Here is a 26,284-nt window from a genome sequence, read left to right on the forward strand (position 1 = left end):
GAGTTGAAAACCGAGGGGTTCTGAGCAAACTGCTGGACAACTTGTCTTTGGATGCACCATGGAAATAAAAATCAAACCCCCCCACAAAAGTAACAAAGCAAATTAACTGATGGTGTTCATGCAAGTTTCTCCAAAGACTTGACAGTGCTGCATCTGTGAGTCATGCCCTCCTGTGCTCTGTGTGTCCACCTCATGCACTACCCTGTGACACTGATTGTATGACCAGCTTGCCCAGATGTCCGTTGCATCCCTGTGAGGCTGTCAGTTTTCCCGTGGATTTGGGGAATGGACCTAGGCAAGGGCTTTCCTTGTCGAGAGTAGCAAATGTGGAGACCTGCGGGCGCGTGTGGGAGGTGGGAACATGAGCAGAGCCCCCAGAGCCCTGTGGCTGCCCCAGCCCTTCCTGTGGGGGTCAGGGTAGTGGGTTCATCCAAGGGACCCTCCCACGTCATCTCTGAAAGGGGCCTGTGCTGGGACAAGGTGTGAAGATGTGGCTGGGGGCAGTCAGCACCGTGGTCTGGATGTGGTACTGGTGACTGCACACCTCTCTGCTCCTTGCCTCTCCAGGAGAGCGCCCAGGGCTTCCAGAGCAGGCCCTGGCACATCCCTGCACTGCCACCTGATGTTCTCCAGTGGTTCCCTGTGGCTGTAGGAGCTGAGGGTGACTGGCATTCTGCTGCCACAGGGTGCAGAATGTGCCCTGGGCTGGCTGTTAACCCAGCACCAGGGTGGGGTGTGAGGGCTCTTCTGGCTCCTGTGTGGCCATGATTTGGAGACCCCTTGGCAGCCTCCTGTGGTGCGGCTGCTCTGTGCGTGACCCGCTGCTGGCAAACATCGGCCCTGGGCAGCTGCAGCACAGGGGCCCTGCCCAGCAAGTGCCCAAGTACAGCCCCAGCCCCAGCTCTGCCCCATCCACCAGCCCTGGGCACCCCCTTAGTGAGGGGATGGGCCCTGGCAGAGCCTTGGCTGAGAGGTGGTCATGGAGATGGCCGTGATGCCCTGACCACAGGGCTCCCATGGGAGCTGGCAGTGGCTGGGGCTGCTCCAAGGCAGCCGGAGGCACCTGCTCTCCCATGGTGCCATGGGAAGGATTTCCTCTGCCCCACAGAAGCCACGAGGGGGTGTGGGTCATCCCCAGTGGGGGGGGAACTCTCCAAGCCCTAAAACTCTCGTCCCATGGGGCCTGCTCTTCTCCCACATCTGCTCTCCCTAGAGGTTTCTCATCTCCAGCATGTGATTCTGCTGTAGAGGGTCCTCTCTTGGTTTTCCTGAGCCTGGAACAGGGGCTTTCCCTGCACGAGTTAAATTTTTCTTTTGCTGCTGAATTTCTGTCTCCAAATGACCTGATGGGAAGCAGCTGCTGGTTCTCAGAGGGGCTGTGGGTGACACTGAGGACAGCAGTGCAGGACTCTCTGCAGAGGGTTTTGGACAGTAAGGAAGATTTCCGAGCACAACCCAAGGCCAGGGCAGATCTGTGGGGGCCTCGGGAATGGTCAGCTGCCCTCCATGCTGGCACCCAGCCCTCGGCCCTTGCCTTTGGTGGGAGGTTTCCACTCCTGGGTACAGTCAAGTGAAGTCTGGGTACCACTGTGGGACAGTGCCATGGGCATGGGGGGCTGCGGCTGCTCTGTGCCCTGGGCTTGGTGGGCTTGTTGGCCCCACTGCTGATGCAGCTCTTTGGGCTTCCTGGGGAGCTGCAGGGTGGGGGCAACACAGCCCAGCCTGACCCAAGTTGGGCAGGATCTGCTGGATGTTGTCCTGCTGGAGTATCTGGGAGGGTGGGGGGGGTTGAATGCAGCTACTTGGAGAAAGCAAATATTCTGACAAGCAAAGGGTGGGATTTCCATGGGGTCTTCACTAGAAATGATGTGTATTTTGACTTTATGATGTCAGTGAATCATAGAACGGTTTGGGTTGGAAGGGACCTTAAAGACTGTCTTGTTCCAGCCCCCCTGCCATGGGGAGGGACACCTTCCACTAGACTAAGTTGCTCCAAGCCCTGTCCAGCCTGATCTTGGACACTTCCAGGGATGGGGCATCCACAACTTCTCTGGGCAACAAATTCAAGAGGCTGAATGTGCGAGAATTGCTGCTTGCTTGGGAGTGGCTTCCAGGCCAACAGGGACAAGTACAGCAAATACCTTCCCAGCTGGTATTTCTCGCCACTCTGCAATAAATTTTGTTGATCCAGTCTTGGAAGGACCAGGGGTGGGGGAGGGCTGGGGTGGGGGGGCAGAGGTTGAACAGGGATCATAGTCCAGCTAGATTACAGTGCGGGGATGGCTCCTTGCACCTCAGAGCAAACACTCCCTGTGAAGGGAGGATGGGGCGAGTGAGGGAGAACAACCTCTGCCACCTCCCGGACCACCACCGCTGCCTCAGCTGCTTCGTGGTACCCAGCTCGGAGCTGGAGTCTGGCAGATCCATGGGAGCCTGAAGGAATCCATCACTGAGTCTCATTTGGGGTTTTCTGTTGGTTTGGGTTTCTTTTTCTTTTTTTTTTTTTTCCTTTTTCTTTTCTTTTTTTACTACCGCCTTAGTTTGTGGCCTGTCTCGTTGTGGTTGGAAAGAGGAGTATTGCTAGCAGGGCGGCTCGGTCGGTTGGCCCCACGCATGATCATGTGCTTCCCTCTTCTCTCTGTCGAACGGGATGTGCTCGCCTGATCTCCCAGAACAGAGACTTTGAACAATTTGTTGTTTATATGATGTATTTATTTTTACTTGTGTTTCATGTCATTTTTTAAAAAAATAATAAATTGTAAGTTGGTATAACTGCCTGTTGCTTCTCCTTCTTTTTTTTTTTTTTTTTTTTTTCTCCTCAGTAAAATAAATGTCAAAATTAAAAAAGAAAGTGGTGTGGTTTGAAGCTGGTTTGGGTTGGAGCTGGGCTGGGCATGAGCCTCTCTGCACACCTGGAGCCCAGGCTCAGCCAGCAGCTGCGTCCTGCTGCTTCCAGCAGCACCTGGGCTCCATCCACACCTCGGCAGCCACCCAGGTGAGCATCCTGCCGCCTCCAGAGCGGAGGGAGGCATCACACGGCTGGCCCTGCCCGGGCTGGGTGCTGCAGGAGTCAGGGAACCATTGGGACAGCTGGATCTTGCTCCTCCCTGTCCTCTGTGCTTATTATTGCTGCTGATGATCGTCAGTAAGGGCCGGGGGAAAACAAGGAAAATAAATATTCTGCAGGTAAATAGCTTTGAGTCTCGGAGAGCCGGCGCGGGCTGCGTGCCCTGTCCCCTGTGCCCCGTGGGGCGCGGAGAGGCCGCGGGGCTGGCGGGGGTTGAGGTAGTAACAGCGAGGCGGTTCTGCACGGGAAGGCGAGAGGTGTCCCGGGGCTGGTGCCGACGTGCGAGAAGGGCCCTGGAGAGACCGGGAAGGGAGCTGTGGGCTCCCTCTGCCCCTCACAGGCGCTGCGGGTGCCTCCGCACCCGGCCGTTCTTGCTGTCCGGGGACTGGTGCTGCCACTTGTGCCAGGCTCGCTGCCGCTGCCGCTCCCGCTCCTGCAGCCGCAGGGCATTGCAGTAGGCGTCCAGGCTGGTGCCCGGTGCCCCCAGGGCCCGCGGGAAGCCCTTGGAGCCTGGGTGCAGGTCGATCCGGGGCCGAGGGCTCTGGTGGGCCCCTCCCAGCTCAGCTCCCTTGCTCCGTTTATACGGTGGCAGCTCCATGGCCTCGTGCCTGATGACGCGGAGGCTGTATCGGGTGAGGGGCCGCGACAAGGAGCGCTCCCCCGCCTGGCACTCGTAGGTGCCCATGTCCTCCCTCGCCAGCTGGCGGATCAGCAGCCCTTGCTCCAGCACCAAGAAATGTGCGTTGTTCCTGACCTGGGGCAAAGGCAGAGCCCGTGGGTCAGTCCTTGGGGATGGAGCCACCCCTGCTCCCCGTCCCCGCTGCCCTGTCCCCGTACCTCGCTCGGGGCTGTCTCCTCGCCGCGCCGCACCAGCCACCGGATCGTGGTCTGCGGGGAGTGCGCCAGGCACTCGAGGAAGGTCGAGTTCTTCTCCACCCCAAAAACCACCTTCTCCACCGCAGCAGTCCCTGTGCAGAGCAAGGGGTGAGTACCCCGTGTGGGGCTGTGTGGCAGGAGGGAGGGAGGGCAGCACGGAGCAGCCAGCCCGCGGTGGGGGCACCGGTTTCCCAGCGCGGTGCCGCCTGCCCGCCGGGGCATGGCGCTCCCTGGGCACAGCTGGCTGCCCCCGCCGGGGCTGGAGCTCACCCTCTGCCGTGTCCTGGCACTGGCTGAGCGGGTCAGCCTTCAGCACGTCCTGGCAGCGGGCACGCCTGTGGGAGAGCAGAGAGAGCTGTGGCTGCCCCACCTCAGGCTGTGGGACTCCTCCGTGGCAATGCAGCCTGGAAGGGAGACCAGGAAAGGGTGGGGAACAGGCAGGCAGAGTGGCAGTAGGGGTCTGGCTGATGCATAAAGCTCCAGGGCTGGCGCTTGCCCTTCCCTGCTCCGAACAGCATCACTTTGCAGGGGGATTCAGGGCTGGCGCGGGCACACACTCACCTCTTCTCGGTGAGCAGGTGTGGGGCGCAGGTCTTGCCGTCCCAGGTGCAGTAGGGATCCCTGGCCAGGCAGCAGTCGGTGCAGGTTTTGCCGTAGAGCTCGCAGCGGTACAGGGAGAGCTGGAGCAGCCCGTGGGTGCTGCTCACGAACAGCTCCTGCTGCTCAGGTAAGCGGGACAATGGCAGTCAGCACCCACGGCTGGAGACCAGGCCTGGCAGGGAACAGAGCCCCTGCCCCCCGTTGGGGTAGGGGCACTAGGGGACAGCAGGAGTGCGAGACTGAGCCTGCCACCCCCTTAATGCCCTGGCAGGATCCCATTCCCTAAATGTGCACCCCCTGGGGCCAAGGGACCCGGCAGAGTAGCTAGGACCAGTTGCCCTCTCTCCCTTGGCTGCTTTAGGGAGAAGCAGAGGGGACACTCACCCGCTTTGGTGATAACTTCATGTCTAGGATGGGAGAAGGCACCTGGAGGGGAAACAAGAGGGTGCTGCAGTCATGTCAGTCCCTCCTGGGTGCCCCAGCCTGCCAGTGGGATTGTGTCCCCAGCGGTGGCAGGATGCCAGGACCCTGGGCCAGATCCCTGGTCACAGCTCCATCTGCTCCATGCAAGGAGCCTGGGCTGGCTGTGCTTGGCGTGGGCAGCCCAGGACAGCTCTGCCCAGCAGTTCCGTTTTCAAACATGGACTCAGCCCTCCCATTTTAGTGAGGGCTCCAATAGGCCACCCACATGCCCCCTCATGGACTGGATGGGGAGCTGGAAGATGACTTGGCTTCAGTCCCACTGGCTTCCCTCGGTGCTCGTAGCATTTCCTGCTGCCCAGAGCAGATGGGAGCCCCCAGCAGTGAGGTGAGAACCTCCCTGAGAGCGGTCAGTGATTTTCTGCAGAGCCTGCAGGGAGGGTGCCACGGCCACGGGAGGCAACCCGTGTGATCCAGCCATGGCGCCTCAGCCCCCGTGGTGCCACCCTGGCTGCCTGTACCTTAGTGACGCTGACCTCCTCCAGGCTGATCACTTCGGGGCTACGGCTCACCCCGCCGGCCAGTGCCACCTTCAGGACTTTGCCCTCATCTGTGAAGGCAGCGGGAGGAGGAGCTGTCAGGGTTGGGAGCCCCCCGGGCTCCAGCACCAGAGTGCCGCACAAGCTGCGCCGTGGTGGCAGCGTCCCCAGAGCCGGGGTGAGCTCCCACCTGTGCCGAGGAAGAGCACGTCGTAGTGGCGGCTCTCCGCGTCCAGCCGGTGCACCAGCAGCCGCCGCAGCCGGTACGGCACATTGGCCCGGACCAGCACGGGCTGCCGGCCCTGCGGGTACACGGGCTCCCACATCAGCTGATGGCCGCGCATGAAGCTGATCACCTCGTCGGGGAAGTCCTTGGTGGACTGCAGGAGGGGGTCGTACGTCTCGCTGGGGCACTGTGCGACACAGGGGCTGCATTAGGGCCAGGCCAGTCCGTCCCACTGCCCCTCCAGCTGCTCCCCATTCCCTTACCGTGCCGGGGCGGGGGTAGGGGACACGACCCTTGTATTCTACCCAGCGGTAGTCGAATCCCTCCTTGTGTGCAAAGGGGCCGCTGAAGGCAGCTCTCACGGCAGCCATGGAGTAGATGCAGACGGCTGAGCCACTGAAGACACCACTGCCGGGAAGCACAGGGCTCTCAGTGTCCCTGCTGCTCCACGGGGATCAGGTGTATGCACACCCACACCCCCCTGAGCCAACGCTGTCCCCTGTCAGCCCCGGAGTCATGCACAGCACGCCGGGGTGACAGGAATCCCTTTGGCACAGCCAGTCCGGCCGGGGGGGATCACTGGCTGTGCCGATGCCAAAACTGTGGTTTGACAATGGGGAGGTGAACCAGCAGCAGGGAATGCAGGAAAATACTGGTGGCCCTTCCTCAGCCAGCTGGGTGCTGGTCCTGCCCTTCTCCTTGCAGAGCTCCCTGTGGAGCAGCACTGGTAGGGGCCAGGGGTCTGGAGTGTCCCACAGAGGGGCTGCTGAGGGTCCTGCTCACCTGGAGACCGTGAAGAGCCCAAAGACAAGGGGGTTCTGGGGGTCCCGGGTGCGCAGGAGGAAAACATCCTCTGCAAAGAGAGGGGCGGAGGTGAGGCACCCCAGAGCTGGAACACCAGTCCAGAGGATGCAGGTGGGCATCCTGGGGGTGTGCTGGAGGGAGCAGCCGTGGTGGAGCTGCACTGCTCACGGGTTGTGCATTGCCAGGGCTGTGCACTCACCCAGCTGGTCGAAGTGGGTCTCAGTGCCCTGAGGCCCGGGGATGGAGCACACCAGGCGGGCCTTCAGGAACGTGCTCCAGCGGTTGATGAGGCTGTGCTTCCCTCCAACATCGTTCTGCCAGGCACCAAGAGCCAGGATCAATCCAGCCTCTCTGAGTCTCCCCCACTGCTGTGCCCTCCTCATTCCCACAGAGGGACACCCCCAGCCCTGAGCCTTCTGCCCTGGGGTAGGTGTGCAGTGACACCCTCACATTCCTCTGCTTGGGATGCTCCTTGGTCCAGAGCAGTAAAAGCCCATCTCGTGGGACAACTGGCCACACAGTTGGCAACTGACCTTGCAGACCCTGGCCACCCTGGCATGGATGTGCCGCCGCTCCCACTGGCCAGCTTCCATGGCCGTCTCACGGAAGAAAATGTAGACTTTGTCATCGTGGGGGTTGTAGGTATCGGGGATGGCGTAGGCACCAACAAATGCAGGCTCTGCAGGGGGAAGGAGCAGCACAAAGTGGTCCTGTGTCCTGATCCCACCCTGTGGTACTGCCCTGAACTGCTCTTGGGAGCAGTGTGAGACGCTGAAGGGACACAGGGCCCATGGAGACCTGGCTACCCAGGAGGCAGAACACCATTCCAGTGCTCAGGCTGTGGAGCATGGGTCCCACAAGGGGTTTCATCAGTGCTTCCCCCCACAGAAGAGAGAGGGCCCAGAGCAGAGCTCTGTCCCCAGTGCTGTGCCCAGCCTCTCCCCAGTAGGACGAATAGGCCCCCACGCCCTACAGGTCACCCTGCTCCTACCGTGCAGCCAGTGGTCCTGGTTCTGCTCCGTGCGGATGTAGCTCTGCTCGGCCCCATGCACCCAGGTCCGGAAGAAGGCAGCGCTGCTGCCCATGAAGTCGCTGGAGGTGCCTGAATACAGCTCCCCATCTGCAGGGTCAGGGGTGAGTGGGTGAGAAGCAGCACCTCCCAGCACAGATTATTCTCAGCACTCCCCCTCCAAGCATCCCCTCTGCTCCTCACTCGCTCTTACCGACGAGGAGTCCTGTGAAGGGTTCGTGGGGGCTGTATGGGCACCGTCCTCGCCCTGATTCCAAGGAGTGCGTCACCAACTGCATGCGGGGAGCCCCTGCACCCTGCCAGAGCCAAGGGGGAGATGTCAGCCCAGGGGGAGTCTGGGAGCAAGCTGGAATTTGGGGGAAGAGTGGGAAGGTGGCTGGTGTGTCTGTGATGAGTGGGTTCCTCGAGGGGGTGCCAGAACCTGGTCCCATCCCCTGACATTCCCAAGTCAGAGTTGCTCTTGCCATGTGAATGCCAGGGACTGCACCAGGCTGACTCCCCAGGCTCTGGGGCTCCCTCTCTGCCTGCTCCCAGGGAGAGGAGTCTCTTGACACCCTCTGCCATAGGGGTATGTCTGTCCAGGGTGTCCCTCACCTTCCCCCTGGCTCCCAGCTGGATGAAGGCACAGACGGGCTGGTAGGAGCCGGTGCCGCAGGCAAACACGTGGCTCTGGTTGAAGGGCTGGAGGAGGCGGATGAAGTTGGCACACTCTGTCTGCGCAGGGGAGATGTTCATCAGGGCCGAGCTGTGGTCACTGCTGGGGCTGCGGAGCCTGGCCAGACCCTGTGCTGGCAGCTGGCCAGCTGGGCTGACTCTGGCTGGCTCCACAACCCCATTCCAGGCAGACCCCCAGGCTCCTTTTCAGGGTGATGGGGTTGTTTAATATCCGTGGTGAGCTGCCAGAGGAGATGGGTGGGGGCTGCCAGCCCTGCTTACCTCCACGTTCTTCCCTGCCAGCTGGCAGTGCTCGACCTGCTCCCTGGGGGCTGGCCAGAAAATCTGAAACACAAAGATCCCACGGATGCAGCCCCTGCTTCCCTCAGCCTCCCGTGGCACCAGTGGGAACAGACTCAGCCAACAGGCGCTGCCAGGCTCAGGTGCACGGCGAGGATATGGGGTTGCTCTGGCACAGCTCTGACACCCCCCTGAGTCCCAGGGCTGGGTGGCAGCCTGCCAAATCAACTCAGAGTGAACCTGGTGTGGGGACAGAGCCTGGGCGTGCCATGGCCCACCCAGGCAGTGGGCAGGCTCTCCTGGATCCCAGCCCGTGGGAACACCAGGCTGCAGCGCCTTAATGGGATTTTCTTTTGTTGGGCTCTGGCTGTACACCCAGCCAGCAGGATGTCTTGGGATGACATTAGTGGACTCGCTGCTGGAGCTCTTGAGGCAGCAGCAGGGACTAGGTGTGACAGCAGGGCTCCGGGCACTGCCCACAGTCCACCCAGGTCACCTCTCCTGGCCAAGCCACCCTGTCCCTCTGGCGCCAGCTCTTCCCAGCAGGGCTCAGCTCCACCAGCAATGGCCTGACCCCACTGATTAAGACATCCTGGTGTAAATGTGTCCCTGGTGAGGTTAGAACAGCCCAGTCCAGGGCACATCCACCTCCACACCCTGGCACTGGGACAAGGAGTGGTTCCCAGGGAGGAAGAGGCCAGCCTGGCCAAGGCCACCCTCCTCCCAGCACTGACCTTCTCAGGCTCTCTGCTGGGATGGTCCAGGTGGAGCAGGAATATATGGTTTTTTGCTCCCACCATCAGCCAGGCCCTGTCTTCATCCACCAAGAGGGCTTGGAAACCCATCCCATCCCCTGAGGCCAGCAGCAGGCGAGAGCTGTTGGATTTCAGCAAGTCTGAGGAGCACAAAAACGGTGGGAGAAAGAGAAACCCATCCATGAGTGACACAGCCAGCAGCCAGAGGCCCCACACCTCCCTCTCTGGGACAGCTCTGGTCACCTATCATTGCTCCAAGGGTACATAACATTCCTGCCACTGCCTAAGGAAAACCCACCTCCCTCGGTGCCCCTGAGCTCATCACGGAGCCTCCTCCACATGCCTACTTGAGGGAAAGAGTCACTCCTACAGAGAGCAGAACTGTGCTGGCCTTGCCCTGCCTGGGCTGGTTGCAGGGCACAGGGCAGGACAGGGGTCCAGCCCCAGTATCCTGGGGTGCTCAGCTTCCAGCCCACCTTCCAGAGGAACTCCTGGAGCCCCAAAGCCTCTGCACCCTGAAACCGTGGGCAGAGGATGGAGCAGAGAGGTGACTGGCTTGCTGAGGCTCCTGTAATGTTTCCCTTGGGCTCCAGATCAAGAGAGTTTACATAAAAAAGGTTTTTGTTGTTTGCTGGGGCAAAGCATCCCTCCAAGGAAAGGCTATGTGGAAACAGAACCAGCACAACCAGCTCTGGACACCCTCTGCCCTCACTCCTAAGCCTCTGAGTCCACAAAGCAGCTGCTGGGCTTTACCCCACGCACAGGGTCAGGCAGGTGGACAAATGTACTGGGACAGACCCTTGTAAGGGAAGTCCGGAGCTGTGTCCCCGGCTGTGCCACCCCAACCCAGCACCCCATATTTCCCATTCTGTGTCCTGAGACACAGCCTAAACCCAGCATTAGGCTGGCTCAGGGAAAGATCCAAGGGTGCCATCGACTCAGTGCACTCCTTTGGGAGCCAAGGCATCACAGTGGGAAAGGCGCTGCCGTTCTGGCTGCGGCTCCTCCCATGCAGCAGCCGGGGCGGCTCGCCTGGCCCTTCTGGCACACTTGTGGCCGTGTGGGTGTGTGAGGAGGACAATAAGCTGTTGTCTTTTGGTTAAAACTCCGGAAACAACATCCCTGGGGCCAGCATGGGTCCGTGATGTGCAGTGCCAGGTTTGGGGGCTGTCTGTGGGGCAAGCATCCCCCAGTGCTGCCAGAGCGGCGGCTGCACCGACACGGGACCGCAGCAGCTGCCACCCCCCAGCCCCTGCTCCCAGGGATCAAGGCAGGGCAAACCAGCATTGAGGCAGTCCTTGGAGCTTCCAAAAATCGTAACACATCCCTTCTCTGTCCAAAAGTGACAGGACGTGGCTGAGGATGAAGGGCTGGCTACTCTGGCAAGGCTGCTCCTGCCTTTGGTGTTGTGCAGGGTAACGGGCAAAAGTGGGGCCTTGGGAGGGGGAGATGGAGAGGGGCTGCACTGGATGGGGACTGAACGGAGGTGGAATGTGGCTGGAAACCCAGGGAAACCTGTAAGACCCAGGCTGAAAGTCTGTCCAAAATCACATGGAGTGAAGCAGTGTGTCAGGAACACAGGGAAGGAGGTGGTCAAGGGAAGCCAGTGCTGGCCAGGTGGATGCAGAGTGGACGGGAGCGTGGGCGGATGTGCGGCCCCGAGTGCAGGTGGGGTGGACGTGGGCACAGACACAGCTCCATCCAAAGGGATCCGGCTGACCCGGGAGGTTGTCTCACTTCCTTCCACCCCTTTTCCAGGGCAGAGGGGAAGCCAGGCCAGTGCCTGTGGGCTGGAGACGCCACTGACGTGCGCTGGTCCCTGCTGGGACAGGCAGCACACGGGGCCCTGACTGGATCCAGCAGCCAGGCTGGCTCCCAGCTAGCGCTTCCATCTCCCCGTGCTCCGCGGTCAGAGCTCCTGTTACGGCACGGACACAAATCCTCCTCTGCCAGCAGCAGCTCCAAGCTGCAGCAGGGAAATCCTGGCTCTCGTCCTGCTGCCACGAAAACTGCACAGCCCCACTGCACTCCCCGCCTTCCCTCGGCTGCCCAAGGGCTCTCCTCTGGGTACAAGAGATACAGGGCAGAAGGCTTCCAAGCCATTTCCCACCGGCTGAACGGGATTAACAGCTGAATTCCTGTCCCTGCCTGCTGGCCGTTGTCCCTGCTGGATCTCCAACGGGACGCGGTGCATCGTTCCCCCTCCTTGTGTCTGCCAATGCTCCCAGGACCTGCCTGATCCAGGGGAAATGTCGGGCAGGGTGCTGGGGAGGGAGGTTGGGGTGGGAGGGCAAAGCCCATCCAGTACACGGGTGTAATTAAGAGGAATGGGGACAAGACTTGTCCTAGAGAATGTCACTTGCTGGTCACCCTCTGACCTGCACCAGGCCTGTCGGAGGACAAGGTCAGGCAGGGTGATGGAAGAGCCCTCTCTGCTGCCTCTGGCAGTATGTGGGAGAACCCTGGAAGGACCCACTGCCCTGCACTGGCACCCTCTGGCAGGTTAATGACCAGGAGGGGCTGAGCCTGACCCCATGGCTCTGCTCCGTCACCAAGGGGACGTCGAGTGCTGGGATCTAGACCCAGGAACTTGCTGCACAAAACCCAGCCTCTTCTCACCTTCTGGTCATTAGATCCAAACCTGGCCCTGGAGGCAGGGAACCAGGGGCACTCTGCAGCAGCCGTGCCATGGCCAAACCTAAGGCTGAGTCCAGAGAAACATCCTCTCCTTTGTGTTCACTATCTCCCAAGGCCATGGAGTTTGTCTTTATTGCCGGGACCACTGTAACCACCTTGTCCCATCCATCATCTCCGCCTGCCCCTCAGCCACGGCATCCTCCGTGCGGGGCGACCCCGAGCTTCCTGGGGTCACAGCCCGGCTGTGCCGGAGGGCTGCCCTCTTCCCTTCCCCCTCACCAGGCACAGCAGCCCACAGAGGAGATCCCTGAAGCCCAGGGGAAGCTCGGTGCTAAATCGGGCTCTGGCCCCTCACTGCTGCTGGCTGATAAGGGACGTGCCAGGGCAGCCCTTGGTGCGATAACCAGAGCCCCATGACCTCCCCGTGCTCCGGAGCACTTGCTGTGCGGTGGTGGCCTCTGAGTCCTGCCTGGCTGGGCTGGCTGCAGATCAAAGGCTGGCAGAGCACCCGTTCGCCAATTCCTGGGATATTCCCGCAGGAGGAGCTGGCAGGCGTGCTGTGGTTTCACTGCTGCAGAGCCTGGGGAAGGAGAGGCTGAGCTCGAGCAGCGCTGGGGCTGACCCAGCCTGACCCAGCTGAGCCCAGGCTGCCCCTGTGTGCTATAATAAACCTCCTCCTCACTCCTCGGCAGGGTGGGAGCCGCTGCTGTTGTTCCTGGCCCCGTGCCCTGTGCCCCATCCTTCCTGTGCTCTCCCGGCCCTCGCTGCTGTCATTTCCTTCTCTCGACCCTGCTTACGTCTTCTCCCCCGGCCCCACCGAGGGCTCTGCCTGCCACCCCCATGCTGGGATCTGAGGATCCCCTGGACGGACTCTCAAAGGCCTTCTTTTATTTATTTTTTTTTTCCTAGGGGTTTTTAAACCTAAACTTCTCAAGGCATTGTGTCCTTGAACCTGCCCCGTGCTGTCCATGAGTCACATCCCTTTGCCATTGTTCGCTCCGTCCTTGAGCCCTCCTGATGCTGGGAGCTTCCTTTTCTGCCTCTGCCCAAGGCTTGAGGGCTTTTGGCGTGCCTGGCCCCGGGACACTGTGGGGCTTTGAAGTCAGCAGCCTCTTCTCTCCAGCTGCCCCAGCAGTCTCGTCTGCCTCCTCTGGCTCCAAGGAAAGGCCGACCCTGCACTGTTTCTGAGCTGGGCTATCAGCAGGGCCATCTCCTCACACAGATATCCTGCACCCCTGGGAAGTCCAGCCCTCACCAGACACAAATCTTTCACTGTGCTGGTTGTCTCTGCCTGGAGAGCAGCTTCTCAGGGTGACAGAGTGGGCTTAGAGCATGGCCCTGGAGCCTGGAGTGCCACGCTCATGGGAAAGCTGCTCCGCCCTCTCTCAGGTGTGGAGAGGGTCCAGCCCTCCCGATGGTCACATCCAGGGCAGCACTGGAGATGTGCTGAGCTGCCATCCTCCAAAGCAGCTTGCTGGTTTTCACATAGGAGAAGCTGAAAGCAGCTCAATTGGCCACATCCGTGCTGCGGGTCCACGGCAGGGTGAGAAGCTGCCAGGCTGGCAGGGTTCTGCTCTAGCTGCTCAGGTCACTCCCACGTAGACTTTCTCTAGGTACTCCCTTTCCACACTTCTCTGGGCTGTGTGTTGTGCTACCTGTCAGTCTGCTCTTGCTGCATCTTCAGGTCACCAAAGCTCTCCCCCTCTGCATCAGGCTTGAGAGGAGCAAACTGTGCCTCCCCTAAAGAACTCATCATGTAAACAGAGCAGACAGATGCAGGGAGGGAGAAGTGCAGCAGGGAGATTATCTGCACAGGGAATCAGTCTCTCCTGGCAGAAGAGGAGGGGCAAAAGCGGAAGGGCTGAGCTGGGGTGGGACTGTGCTGGTGGGAGGCAGAGGAAGAGGCTGGTGAGACTGTCCTGGGGCTCAGTGTCCCTGTGAGCTGAAGGTGGGGGACATTCCCCAGGGGTACCCAGTTCAGCCCCAGTCCAGGACACACCAAGAGAGGTCCAGAGTGCATCTGAGCTGAAGGACACATCCCCTCTAGTCCCAGTGTTCTGCTGGATCAGGGCAGGGCATTCCCTGTTCAACCTCCTTTTCTGATGCCAGCAGTAGTGGTGCAGCGTCCTCAGGACTGTGCTTGGAGCTGCACCCCTGAAACATCCTGAGGCCCCAGAGTGCAGAGAGGTTACGGCCACAACCACGGAGCTGCCTGTCTCCCCAAGCCCTGGCCACCCCTTTGCTCCCTGCAGGGTGCTCTCCCAGCCCTCCAAGGCAAGGTGCAGATCCCGAGGAACCCCTTACCTTTGTAGGCGAGGCGAAGGCGCGGGGTGTGCTGCTTCCATGCGGTGCTGCTGCCCAGCTGCTGCAGGAGGAGGCAGAGCAGGAGTGTGGCGGGGGGCAGCCAGTGGCCAGGGGCAGCCCACATGGTGGCACGGGGCAGTGGGCAGGGTCTGCTTGCCCTCACAGCACCATGGTCCAGCGCCGAGATGCCACCTCCAACGCCGGCTGCAAGCAGAGAAGGAGGAAGGCTGCAGCTGTGCTCACTGCACCAGTGTGGGCACTGGGAAGGCAGCTGTGGCTGGGACACCCACTTGCCTTCCACCCCCCGGGAGCTCCAGCACATTCCCTGTCCAGGAAATTCACAGGCCAGCTATTCCAGCCTGCCTAGGGGAGGTGTGTGGGGTGATGCCAGCATGCCCACAGCACCTGGTACCTGGGAGCACTGGGATCTGGGCATCCTGAAGGTGACTGACATGAGGGCAGTAGTACCCTCTCCAACAGGCTCTCAGAGCTTGGGCATCCTCTGCTCAGTGTCTGCTCAGACCCCAATGTTTGGCAGAGCCAGGTGGAGGATCCCTAATATTCATCTGATCTCAGCTTGGGGTTAAATCTCATGCCTTTCACTGAAAGGGGAATTCATGTTTTGGAGCACCATCCATAAACGCCATTTCTGTCATCCCCCCAATATCATCTGTGGCTCTGTGTGTGCATGACACATCCCTGGCCAGGATGTCTGCAAATTCCTGGTCACCACAGAGCTCTCTGAGGCCACCAGCATCTGCTGGCTCCAACGTGCTGTGGATTGGAAGGGCTCTTTAACACATAGCCCCTTTTGGAGGTGTGCAGGGGTTCACAGCCTTGCCCAGCAGCTCCCATGGCTCCTGCCAGGAGCAGGGCTGCCCTGCCAGCTCTAACCAGTTAATCCAGGCTATTTAGATGCTTTTTCTCCACTTCATAAAAAACCTGGTCCCTACATGGCAGCTCTAACTCCCCCTCTTCCTGCATATTAAGTTCTTCCAGTCCAAAGACTGAAAGATTTTAAATGAGCTTTTTGGCTCATCCCTGGCCAGAGGCTCTTGGCACAAGGAGCAGGGGATTCCTGCCATCCCAGTGAAGGGATGTGGGAGGGATGGTGGAGGCAAGTCTTTCAAACTGCCTTGCACGAGAAGGAGTGCTCAGCTCTGCCTAGGGAGGAGGTTTCAGGCTGATGGAGTTGGGCTTTCTCTCCCTTCCAGCAGCAACGTGTGTTTGGGCTGGGGTGCAGCTCCTTTCTTGCCCCTTCCCTGCCTTCTCTACTGCCTGGGTCTCGCTCTGGTCAGCACAACCTGCTGTTGCTCCAGGTCCTTCCCCTGTACCAGGAGACCTGGCCCCACGCTGGGACATGGATGTGACCTCAGGGTGGTGGCTGTGCAGTTCTCTGTCTCTCTTTAATTTGGGGCTGCTCTCTCAACCCAGCCAGCCCTTCCTGGGCACTTTTCAACATGTCAGCCATTGCCTAGGGAAGGGAAAAAACCCACCCCATAACCATGATGGGTTTAGTCAGGTTCAAATTGCTCTGTATTGTGGAGAGGGGAGGTTCTCTGTTAGGAACCCATCAGCCACAGGGGGATTCACAGGCAGTGCTGCCCTTGCTCCCACAAACACCTCCCCAGCAGGCAGCAATGATGAGCTGCTCCAGTCGTCTCAGCTCTTCCCTTGCTCAGCAGCTGCAGTGCTGTCCCCGAGCTGTCCTGTGGGCTCACAGCCGTGCCCCGAGCGAGCACTGCTGTCCCAAGGGTCATCACAAGGACGGGGCTGGGATTTGACGGGGATATTTTTTTTTTCCTTTGCCAAAGTGTGTTGTGTTGCTGGAGGACTTGGGAAAATGCTGTTCTCTAATTGAAGGTTTCTATAAATGGAGCTGGGTCTGTGCAAGGCTTAACTTTGGGCTGAGGCAGACTTGGAGGGATCTTTCATGACCCAGGGAATGCCAGGGCAGGCTGGGATTCTGTGGATGGCAGGCAGGGCACTGCTCCTGCCTCAGGACACGCTCACACATGGTGAGCTTGAGGGATTCTTCACATGCCTGGTGCAGGGGCTGGGGCTGCGCTCCCGGGTACAACTCGGCTATACCAGCGCTCCATCTCCTGCCCTGGGAATGCCAAAAGCAGAGCTGATTGCAGCAAGAGCCACAGCCATGCCCAGGAGGATCCCAGAGCCCTGGCAGAGCTGGGCACAGGAGCAGGAAAGTGAGGGTTTTGCTGAAAGGTCTTGCACCAGACAAGGAAAGAACAAAACTGCCACAGGATAACCTCCAGAAAGAAACACTTCCCGTGGCTGCCGTTCTTTCATGAGCATAGAGGGGCTCCCTCCCATCGTGCCCAGGCAGTGGTGAGGCAGATCCACCTCCTGGCACCCAGGTAAAATCCCAGCACAGCCCCCTGAGCCACCTGTGCCCACAGCCCCTGGCACAGGGACATCCCTTGCTGTGCCAGTCAGCGCAGGGACACAGGGAAACAGATCTGCTGGAGGTGAGGAGCTCGGCAGAGTTTACACGGAGAGGGGGAGCTCGGGTGCCTGGTGGATGGAAACAAGCTGGGAGTGATGAATCCAGGGTTAAATTAAACACTCCCGACAGCTTTAAATAATCAACTGTCCAGAGCTGCAACTATTTCCATCTCAGTCTGGAGAGGGAAGTGCTGATGAGGGCGGGCTGCCGAGAGAAGGGAAGGCAGGGGTTAACGTTTCATACTGCAGGCACCACAGGACCCACGGGAGAGGACTTGGGGGATGGCAACCTTTGTTTGGAGGGCTGGCAGTGACCAGGAGCGCCAGGCATAAGTGGCACAGGTGGTGACCCCACGGTGTTGGGCTGAGTCTGCCAGCAGTCCACCAGGTGCCCTGGTCCCAGAGGTTTTCCTGTGCCCTTCCTCCCTCCCTCCTGTTCTACTGGAGACCTGCAGAAGTGACAGAATCACAGAATGGTTTGGGTTGGAAGGGACCTTAAAGATCATCTTGGTCCAACCTCCCCTGACACGGGCAGGGATGCCACCCACTGGGTCAGGTTGCTCAGAGCCCATCCAAGCTGGCTGTGAACACTTCCAGGGATGGGGCATCCACCACTCCTCCGGGCAACCTGTGCCAGGGCCTCACCACCCTCGCAGTAAAGAATTTTTTCCTAATATCTAATCTAAATCTCTCCTATTTTGGCTTCAAACCATTTTCCTCTTGTCCTATCACTATCTGGCTGTGAAGAAAGTCACTCTCCCTCATTTTTATAAGCTCCCTTTAATTACTGTAAGACTGCATTGAGTTCTCCACAGAACAGAAGTCCAACAGGTCTGAGGTTCTGGGCTGTCACACAAAATCCCTCCAGAAAGCCTTCCCAGGAAGTGAACAGCCCAGAGAAAAGACAAATCCCTTCTGTTTGAGACGTGGGTACAGGAGGGAATCGTTTATCCGTGAAAGCACCAATTTCCTCCTGACAACTCCTTTGTGCTGCAATGCCATGAATAGCGTAAACCGGCCCAAATTTCAGAGGGGGAAGGGCCCTGGCAGTGGGTTTATCAAGCTGTAGATTATCTCTGAGAGGGAAGAGCATGCTGAACTCCGCTCCCCAGCGATCCCGCGGCACGAACAGCGGCGGCCGTGTTTCCATGTGCTGCGCTCATTTCACAGCCCCGATTGTATCCCCGATAATCCCCACGCGCCGTTCACAGCCTGCTGCCTTCTCCAGTTACACGGCAGGGCTGGCAGGGCCAGGGGCAGGAGGCTGGTCCCCAGCAGCTGGGGGACCTCAAGGGAAAGGAGCGGGGGGAGGAGAGGCGCTGCACCCCTTGTCAGCATCCATCCATAGCGATCATCCCCACTGGGGGACAGAAGCGCTGGCCTTGAACTCGCGGTGAGAGGGGGGAGCCTCAGAAAGACTCCCCCCACGGGGCTGGTGCTTCCCAAGGCTCCCAAGCACCCAAGCCCTGGCTCCCAGACCTGAGCCCCCCGCTCCCGAGACTGTCCTGCCTCTCCCAGTAGAAGCCCTGGTGTGGGTGGTTCCCTCTCTGCCGCTTTGGGAGCTGCGAGAAAGGAGCCGCACCCTGGCAAGGAAACTGAGTGGCAAAGCCAGGGCAGGAGGTGCAGCGGACTCAGCCCGGGTGCCCATCCTGCGCACACATCTGCGGGTCAGCTGGGCGGCTGCCACATGCTCTGTGCCGTGGGAATGTGGAGCCACGTGTGGGGGACCGCGCACAGCCGGAGCTGCTGGCCCTGTGCCTCGGCCAGCGCCCCTGCCCGCAGCTGTCCCTCTTCCTAAATCACCGCCGGGCCCCTCCCTGCCCGCGCAGGAACAGAACCCTCCCTGCTCAGCCCAGGGCTGTGGTTGTGCCTCTCCATCCCGTGCGGGATGATGGATACCCTGGCAGCTGCAGGGAGAGGCAGCTGTCCACTTTCTCCAGTGGAAGGACAAAGGCACAAGGGTGAGCCCTCCCTGCCTTCCCCCTGAGCTGCCAGGTTGGGGCAGGGCCAATCCTTGGGGGAGCCTGTGGTGCTGAGCGATTTGTGGGAGGACGTGACTGTCCTGCTCCGTGACATCAGAGCTGGGACCACAAAACCAGGTGCCAGAGCTTGGGTGGCATTGGGGCACCACGGTGTGCCCTGTGAGGCATCAGGGTCCCAGTGAACCCTTCAGTCACAAGGTCACACGTGCCCACACAGATCTGCAGAGATCGAGGGGAGCAGACTTTCGGTGGGGTTGGATGAAGGGATTGTTGGGCTGCTCCAGGTTCAGCCGCATCTCTGCCATCACACAGCATGGGGCCAGCAGGATCCCGCCTGGCCAGGACATCTCCCAGCAGCCTCCCCACTGCCACCTCCTGAGGTTCAAGTCCCCTGGCTGCAGTTAGCCCCAGACCAACCTTCCTTGCCAGACAGCACTGCTGGAGTGTGCCAAGCACCACGGGTGGGGACGAAGGCGCCCAGCTGCTGCTGGCACCCTGCAGACCCTCGGGATGTCACCCCCACCAGGCAGGGGGGCTCCTCGCTCACGGGTACTGGGTGACAATGGCAATGGGGCAGGGACAGCCCTGGGGTTTGGGTACTATCAGGGGGACCTCGCTGCCTGTGGTGACACCTCAGAGCACAAACACCGCATCTCCTCTAACCGTGTTTGTCCCCCTGAGGTTACAGTAGCTTCAGGCACGCTCCAGCGGGGACCACATCCTCTGGAAGCAAATGGGGAATTGCCAAGCCTGAGGCTGGCCAGGGTATTAATAACTGTTTATGAAGGGATAAGGAGCTGGCTTCCCTTAACATCCTGCTAATCCCTTTCTTGGGAGGCTGTTGGCTCAGCCCCTTTCTCTTGCTACTGAGAGGTGATGCCTGACCTGGCCTGGCTCTTGGGCATCTGGCAGGGAAGGTGGCTCAGCAGTGGGCTTGTGTCAGGGCACAGTGATAGGCACAATGAAGGGCTGAATCAGCCCCTGCTTTCAGCCCTTGCAGGACTTTCAGATGTTCCTGAATGCGCTGCTTGAACGGGACATCCACTGTTCCTCCTCCTAATTTACCCCAAGGGCACCCAGCACCAGGGAGGCAGCAAGTCCAATGTGCAGAGAAAGCTGAATGGAGACACAGCATTAATTGCACCTTGCAGGTCTCCTCTCACCTAAAATGCTGCCAGAGCGCAGGCGGATTCCAGAACAGAGCAGTGCCACAGTCCTGCTGTCCACCCCAGGGCTCCTGTCGTGAGCAAACCACTCTGGGACATCAGCAAGAAGTGGCAAATTCATAGAGAATTGGGTTCCTCCATGGACAAGGTGGAGGTGGGACAAGTGTGGGTTAAGTTGGTGTATTAAACTCTGGGCTGACTTGGCATACTGAATTCCCAATTTGCCTTCTAGTGCAATTGAGAAGCTTAAATTTCTTTCACAGAATGACAGAATTGTTGGGGTTGGAAGAGACTTCTGGAGATCATCCAGTCAACCCCCCTGCCAAGGCAGGGTCATCTGGACCAGGTTACACAGGAATGCATCCAGGTGGGTTTGGAATTTCTCCAGAGAGGGAAACTCCACAACCCCCCTGGGCTGCTGCTCCAGTGCTCTGCTACCCTCAATGTAAAGAAGTTCTTCCTCATGTTGAGGTGAAACTTCTTGTGTTTTGCTTTATGGCCATTACTCCTCATCCTGTTGCTGAGCACCACTGAGGAGCGTCTGGAACCATCCTCTTGGCACCCAGCTTTGAGATATTTATATGCATTAATGAGGTTCCCTCTCAGCCTTCTCTTCCCCAGACTAAACAGGCCCAACTCCTGCAGTCTCTCCTCAGAAGAGACATTTCACGTTTGGAAGGAGCTTGCCATGTTTCAATGCTGTGTTAAAGTACCCAAATAAGGCAGAGAAGAGGCTGAGCTGCCAGGCCAGGTCCCCAAAGCCTCGGGGTCCCCAGAGGCAGCACTGAATTCCTCAGAGCCATTTATACTCCAGTGCTGAAACCCAGCCTTGTCACCTGTCTGCCACATGGCCTGACACTCAGCACAGCCCTGGGGAGGCTCGGGAGCCCTGCGCTACTCAGGAGTTGTTCTCTGGGCTTCAGATTTTCCAGGCTCAGCCTGGGTGAATCACACACCTGGCAGGGGCTCCAAGGTCAGGAATCAGAACGGACTCCAGCAAGGGGCAGGTTTGCCCGTGCTCCTTGCCATGGACTGGCTGTAAAGCCTCTGCTGGGAGAAGGACTGGGTGGCATCCAGGGGTCCCAACACGGAGCTTGCCAGCCCTGGCTCACCAGCTGGAACCCAGTGCTGCTCCTTTGGTGGCCTCTGGAAAAGAGGTATTGGGTTTGATTGGGGTCCTGGTGACACCCCTGCGAAGAATCCCAGCAGAGACCCAAGGCCTGGGGGGGGACAGCTCCATCTCCAGGGGTGTCTCCAGGGAGAGCTAGCCCTGGGAAAAACATTGCTGTTCCCTGGGCAGGCTGCAGCCTTTCCCAGCACTCCCAAGACAGCACTGATTGCTTCCTGAAGCTGCCAAGGCTTTCCACAGCAAACCCACACGATGTGCAGCATTCATTTTCTTCATTCATGTTGGGATTATCGCTTCCCACCTCCAAACCTATTGGACAGGGATGCTCAGCACCTCTCAGAGAGCTTTTTGCTTTGCCACTTCTCCAGGTAGGAGCTGGCCATGAAGCACCTGCTCTGCTGCTCAGTAACCCTGCTCATGAGCCACTTCACCACTGCCAGCCAGCAACACGGCTGCTGGTCGCACTCCCGGGGCCACTGGCTGTCCCAGCTGGGGCCACCCGCCTCCCCCGACACTTGAAAGCTCTGCAGTGTTTTCTTTTCATCAGCGGGAGCCCTGCTCCCGGCGCTGCTGGCCGCTGCGCTAATTGGAACAGGCTGGGCAGGCGTGGGGGGCTCCGCCGGAGAAAGTATTTTAATGAGGATGGAGGGTGCCTGCGCTGTTATCTGCTTCTTCTCAGAGCCTCTTGGCTGTGCTCCTCGGGAATTACAGCCTGGATTGCCGGGTGAACTCTCTGGCTCGCCAGCCTTGGAGCCCTGCACAGCACCACGCTCCGGGAGCCAGGGACACGGCTCTGCCCGGCTCCAAGGGACTGACCCCTGCCATCCCCCCCGGCAGCTCGGCAGCGGCCAGGGGACATGCCTGCACCACGGCTGCAGCTTCTGTGCCGGCTATTTCCCAGGATCAGCGGCCAGCAGGGCCACTGGGAGGGACGCCGGGCCGTTCACCCCATCAGCTGCTCAGCCACTCTTCCCAGGAGACGCCAGGTCGGCTCCAGACGGGGCTGAAGGTGCAGCGCGGCTGGGAGGGGCTGGGACAGGTCAGCCGCTGGGCAGCTGTCACAGCAATGGTGTGGGGGAAGCAGGGCAGCCGCAGCAGGATGCTCCAAAGCACACAGCCCCCCTGCTTTCAGTCATCTCCCTGCCCGGCCATCGCAGGGAGAAGCCAGCCCAGAGCGTGGACACAAGCGGGGGTACGCTCTCCCAGCACGGCTCCTGTGCCAGGATCTCCAGAGGGTCAGAAGCAGACAGCACCACGCCCCATGCCCTTCTGCCCAAGCCCTACCTCATGTGAAGCCCTCTCTGCCCCCCATGTACCCGTCTGCACAAGGTTCCACCGTGGAAGGCCACCGTGGCTGTCATTACTCCAGCATGGAGCTGAGGCACAGGTGGATTAAGTGACCTGTTCATGGCCAAATGGGAAGCATAGCAGGGCAGGGATTATGTCTCATCTTCCCCCAAAGAGCAGCTCATCCTCCTAGAGCACAGAGCAGCTCAGCACTGAGCCTGGCTCCGTGCATGTGGCTCTGGCACATGGTGGCAGATCTGTCACCGTGTCACCGCCCGCCTGCGTGGGAGCACACGCCGTGGGAAGGCCACTTCTCCTCTCAGAGGACAAGGGACAGATTGAAACCGAAAGCCCTTGTTTTCCTTTTCACACTACAGAGATCTCAGGCCAAGTTAGCTGACATCAGTGGTCTCCTAGAAAAGGGGGAAATAAACCTGGACGCAATGGTGGGAGAAGAAGGGGAGTTCCTGCACACAATAAATGGCAGCTCGCCAGCACATGAGAGCAGAACAATAACCCCACATGGCTGAGTGCTTGTGAACGGTGTCATTCCAGGGAAACCAGATCCTGGGCAGACTCCCAAGTCAACTGGGGCTGATGCTGGCAAAAATTGTGCTCCATGCTGTGTCATGCTGATGGTGGAGAGGGGTTGTGCTGGTCTGGGGCGCACGCATGGCATGCCTGCAGGTACGGTAGAGCCAGGGGGATCAGGGTGTATACGGAATCACTGAGCATGGAGGTGGCAGAGCCCAAATATCCTACAGTGACCACCTTGAGAATAATGAAGGCTTATCTCTGCCAGAAGTATAGAGTGCTCCCTTCTGGGTATCACAGAACCACTGTCATTCATGGCATCTACCTGCAAGGAGATGCTGGGGGTTTATGGCTGTGATTTGGGATAATCTAATCTTTAGGGAGGCAAAATGATTAGGTCCCCCGCGCTGTGAGTCCAGCTCTGTCGCTTACACGGGTCATTTCACCATCCTGTGATTCAGTTTCCGCAGGCAAAAAGCACTGGAGAAGGTACAGCCAGCTCCTGGGAGCAGGGCAGGAGCAGGGAGGTGTCAGCTGCCTTGCAAGGACCAGAGAGGATCAAAGATGGAGACCCTGTCCAGGGCAGGTAAGGCTGTTTTCATCCTCTCTCCCTGCTCCCACTCCCCTCTTTGCTCCCTGCTCCAAGCAGAGGGGAGCAGGATCCCCTGATCTGACCTCCTCCAAATGGGGGGTTCCTCAAAATGGGCAGGTGAGGCTGGGTGTGACCCCCTATTCCCCATCCAAAAGCCTTTCCTGCCTGCCCTGCTCGGGCCAGGAGGTGACTCAGCTGACTGATCTCTGTGTCTCTGCAGGTTTGTAACCATGTGAGCGAGTGCCTGTAAGGATCTAACTGCCCTGTGCTCTCTGAGCCACCTCTCGCTGTAATCCCAGCCAGAGTGGGGATAGACCAAACTTGGAGGAGGAGGCATCTCCAAGAGTCTGGGAGCCAAAATTTACAATAAATCTCCATGCTTGCTGTAAACAGCCCCTGAGAGGGTGTCACAGGAGCATGGCAGAGAGTGAGGCAGCAGAACCCCCATCTGGAACCTCTGCCAGCCCTGTCGGCTCAAGCTTGGTTTGGCAAAGAACATCATTGGCAGCAGCAAGAGGTGCCAAGGACCCCAGACTTGGCTCCAGCTCCCTGTCCTGGAGCTGGGTGCTGCTGGATGCTGCTGCTGGCAGCACCACTGCCTGGGCATCAGCTCTTGTCCAGCCAGATGAGATGGCTCAGACCATGGCAGCTGGTCTCCAGCCTCCATGCACAGGCACGATGGTATTTGGAAGAACATCTCACATCCTTGGGGGTTTCCTGTTTAATTCTCAACCTAAGGAACTGCACCAAATGATCCCTGTCTTACACGCTTGTGGAATTCAGCAAGATTAGATTAGGGATGAATTCTTCCCATATTTCTTATAGGGCTGATATCTCTGCCCTGGCTTTCAGATTGACTTCCCCATCCCCGGCTCATTAATCACCGGGGTGTTTGTGTCTCTGTCGTTTTCAATCCCGTTAACTCGGCAGGAGAAATCTATCTATTCCAGCAGCCCATCGTGTCAAGCCAGTGACCCGTCAGGGCTGCCTGACCCCCTCCCTTTGAAGGCTGAGCGAGGAGTGGCCAGCAGAAAGCTGGGACACGCTCCACTTGGCAAAGAGAAAGCTCCCCATGGCTCGTGCATGGGGCGCGTGGCCGGCATGTGTGCGGGGCGGCCGCGGTGCTGGGACCAGATCTCCTGCAGCACTTTCCCCCCTTCCCTCGGGCACATGGCTGCAGATAAAAATGCTGGTTTCCAGTTTAGCAGAATTTTCCTGAGAGTGCTCAGCAGCTGGATCAATGCAGTGATTCTTTAAGGACAATAAACTTTTTAACTAAAGGCAGGCTCACCAGAGCTGCTTTCCTGTAGGCAGTGCATCCCATGGCCCGGCTGCCTTCTAGGGCTGCCACACACTCAGGAGCCGTGATTCATGCCAAGGGTGGTCTTATTTCAAGGACAGAAAGAAAGAAATAACCATCTCTGTCTTAATTTAAGTTCTTCAAATGTTTTGTTACTTGTTTCTGGACATAAACAGCCATTCAGCCTTCTCCTTCCTCCCTCACCCTGAGTATCAGCCCCTCACACTGAAACACATCCCCCCATCCCTCTCAGGACATTCAGGGGTGCAAGGCTCCCGACTCCCGGCCATCCATACCCAAGATCTGTAATGCTTCCAAGCAGAAGGATCATTAGTTAAGGGACTCCTTTGGAGAGCACCCAGCATTTCTCAGGCTCTGTTTCTTTTCTGCCTGCTGTATCATTTGACCCGAGTTTCCGAGAGCTGAGGCATTGCAGAGGGAGGTTGAAGAAACACAATTTCCCTGTCCCAACAGATTTCATAAAGCCCAAGCAGAGGACACTGATCAGAGAGGCTGGTTTTTTTCTCCTTAGATCAAGGATGTCACAATTGTTTAGGAGACAAATGATTGATTTTTATCTGGTGAGGAGGGAGAAATCTGACAAAGTTATCTCTGAGCACTGGCAAAGCCTCCAGCATGGGCTAGTGACAATTAGCCCAGTGTAGGGTTTTGGGCTGTTAAACCTCAGCAGCAAGGCAGAGCATTGAAGCCGAGAAACCCTAGAAAAGCCAGCTCTGGAAACAGCTCTACCACAGTAAAAACAGGACAAAACCTTCTGGGACCCAAGTTACAGCATTAATGGATACAACACAAACCTAAAAGATGGTGGCAGGGGGTTGTTCTTTAGGGTGCCTTCCAACCCAAAGCATTCTATAAAGATTAGTAGAGCTTTTCATGGCATGCTAGGGCAAACAGAGTGAGCTCTGCTCTCTCTGCAGGGGCTGGGGTAAGACCAGTCACTCAGGAGCTACTTTGCACGAAGCTGTAAAACAGAACGAAGCTGACAGTGAAAGCAGACGAGCTCACGACTGATTAACCCCGGCTCAGCTTCCCGGGCTGAGCTGCTCCCACTGGGAATGCTACTCCCGCCAGCTCTCAGGGGGAGAGAACCAAGGCAGCCCGGAGCAGCCTGCGCTGCCCAAGCTCATGAACAATTAACCCCGTTGCTCATTACTCACCGGCCAGAGCGATCCCAGCGGCGATGCCCACCCTGCCGCCAGTCCAGCGGCTCCAGCCTCTTCTCCCAGTGAACCCAGAGCACCTGGAGGCTGGAGGCGGCAGGAGGAGCCGGAGGTGGGGAGGACAGCCGTGGGCAGCCCCTCATTCATACCCAGCCCCGGCTGCGGGAATCCTCCGTCAGGTCCGTCCCCTCCATGCACACACCGCAATTGCCATCTAGCGGTGCGGGATCGGTGTGGCCGGAGCTGCCGGGCTTCCATGGAGTCACAGGGAAATACTCGACTTCTCCCGGGAAGTTCCATCCCTGCAGCTCGAGGCCCACCTCATGGAGGGCGGTAGGAACGCACGGGATGCAGCGCTCCTGCTGTGGATTGGGAAGGCAAAGAGCAGCGGCGTGGATGGGACAGGCTCACGGCATCAGGGTTAGGAAGGAAAGC

The 26,284-nt window shown here is 58.9% G+C and overlaps 2 protein-coding genes across 3 annotated transcripts in view; one reads left to right on the top strand and one right to left on the bottom strand.

The window, feature by feature from the left end:
- RAD54L2 (RAD54 like 2) overlaps window positions 1-2,769 on the top strand; it is a 68,294-nt gene extending 65,525 nt beyond the window's left edge. The window contains exon 23 of the mRNA XM_032121380.1: window positions 1-2,769. Within this exon, the coding sequence (XP_031977271.1) occupies window positions 1-68 (68 nt within the window). The 3' untranslated portion in view covers window positions 69-2,769.
- On the bottom strand, window positions 2,496-26,061 carry LOC116449660 (semaphorin-3D-like). Of its 2 annotated transcripts, none has more exons than XM_032121381.1 (18): window positions 25,847-26,061; window positions 14,213-14,416; window positions 9,251-9,411; window positions 8,499-8,561; window positions 8,157-8,276; window positions 7,756-7,858; window positions 7,524-7,652; window positions 7,066-7,211; window positions 6,732-6,846; window positions 6,512-6,581; window positions 5,992-6,136; window positions 5,693-5,915; window positions 5,485-5,573; window positions 4,928-4,969; window positions 4,505-4,662; window positions 4,214-4,347; window positions 3,905-4,035; window positions 2,496-3,821 (listed from the first exon to the last, which is right to left on the bottom strand). In XM_032121381.1, exons 2-18 carry the CDS (start codon window positions 14,334-14,336, stop codon window positions 3,402-3,404), a joined length of 2,373 nt encoding a protein of 790 aa, XP_031977272.1. In that variant the 5' UTR covers window positions 14,337-14,416; window positions 25,847-26,061; the 3' UTR covers window positions 2,496-3,401. The 2 variants fall into 2 exon arrangements, with proteins under 2 accessions (XP_031977272.1, XP_031977273.1); XM_032121382.1 differs by having other exon boundaries at window positions 4,214-4,278; window positions 25,847-26,057.
- Between the last annotated feature and the right edge of the window lie 223 nt (window positions 26,062-26,284).

The sequence above is a fragment of the Corvus moneduloides genome, chromosome 11 (assembly GCF_009650955.1).
Source record: "Corvus moneduloides isolate bCorMon1 chromosome 11, bCorMon1.pri, whole genome shotgun sequence".
NCBI lineage: Eukaryota > Metazoa > Chordata > Aves > Passeriformes > Corvidae > Corvus > Corvus moneduloides.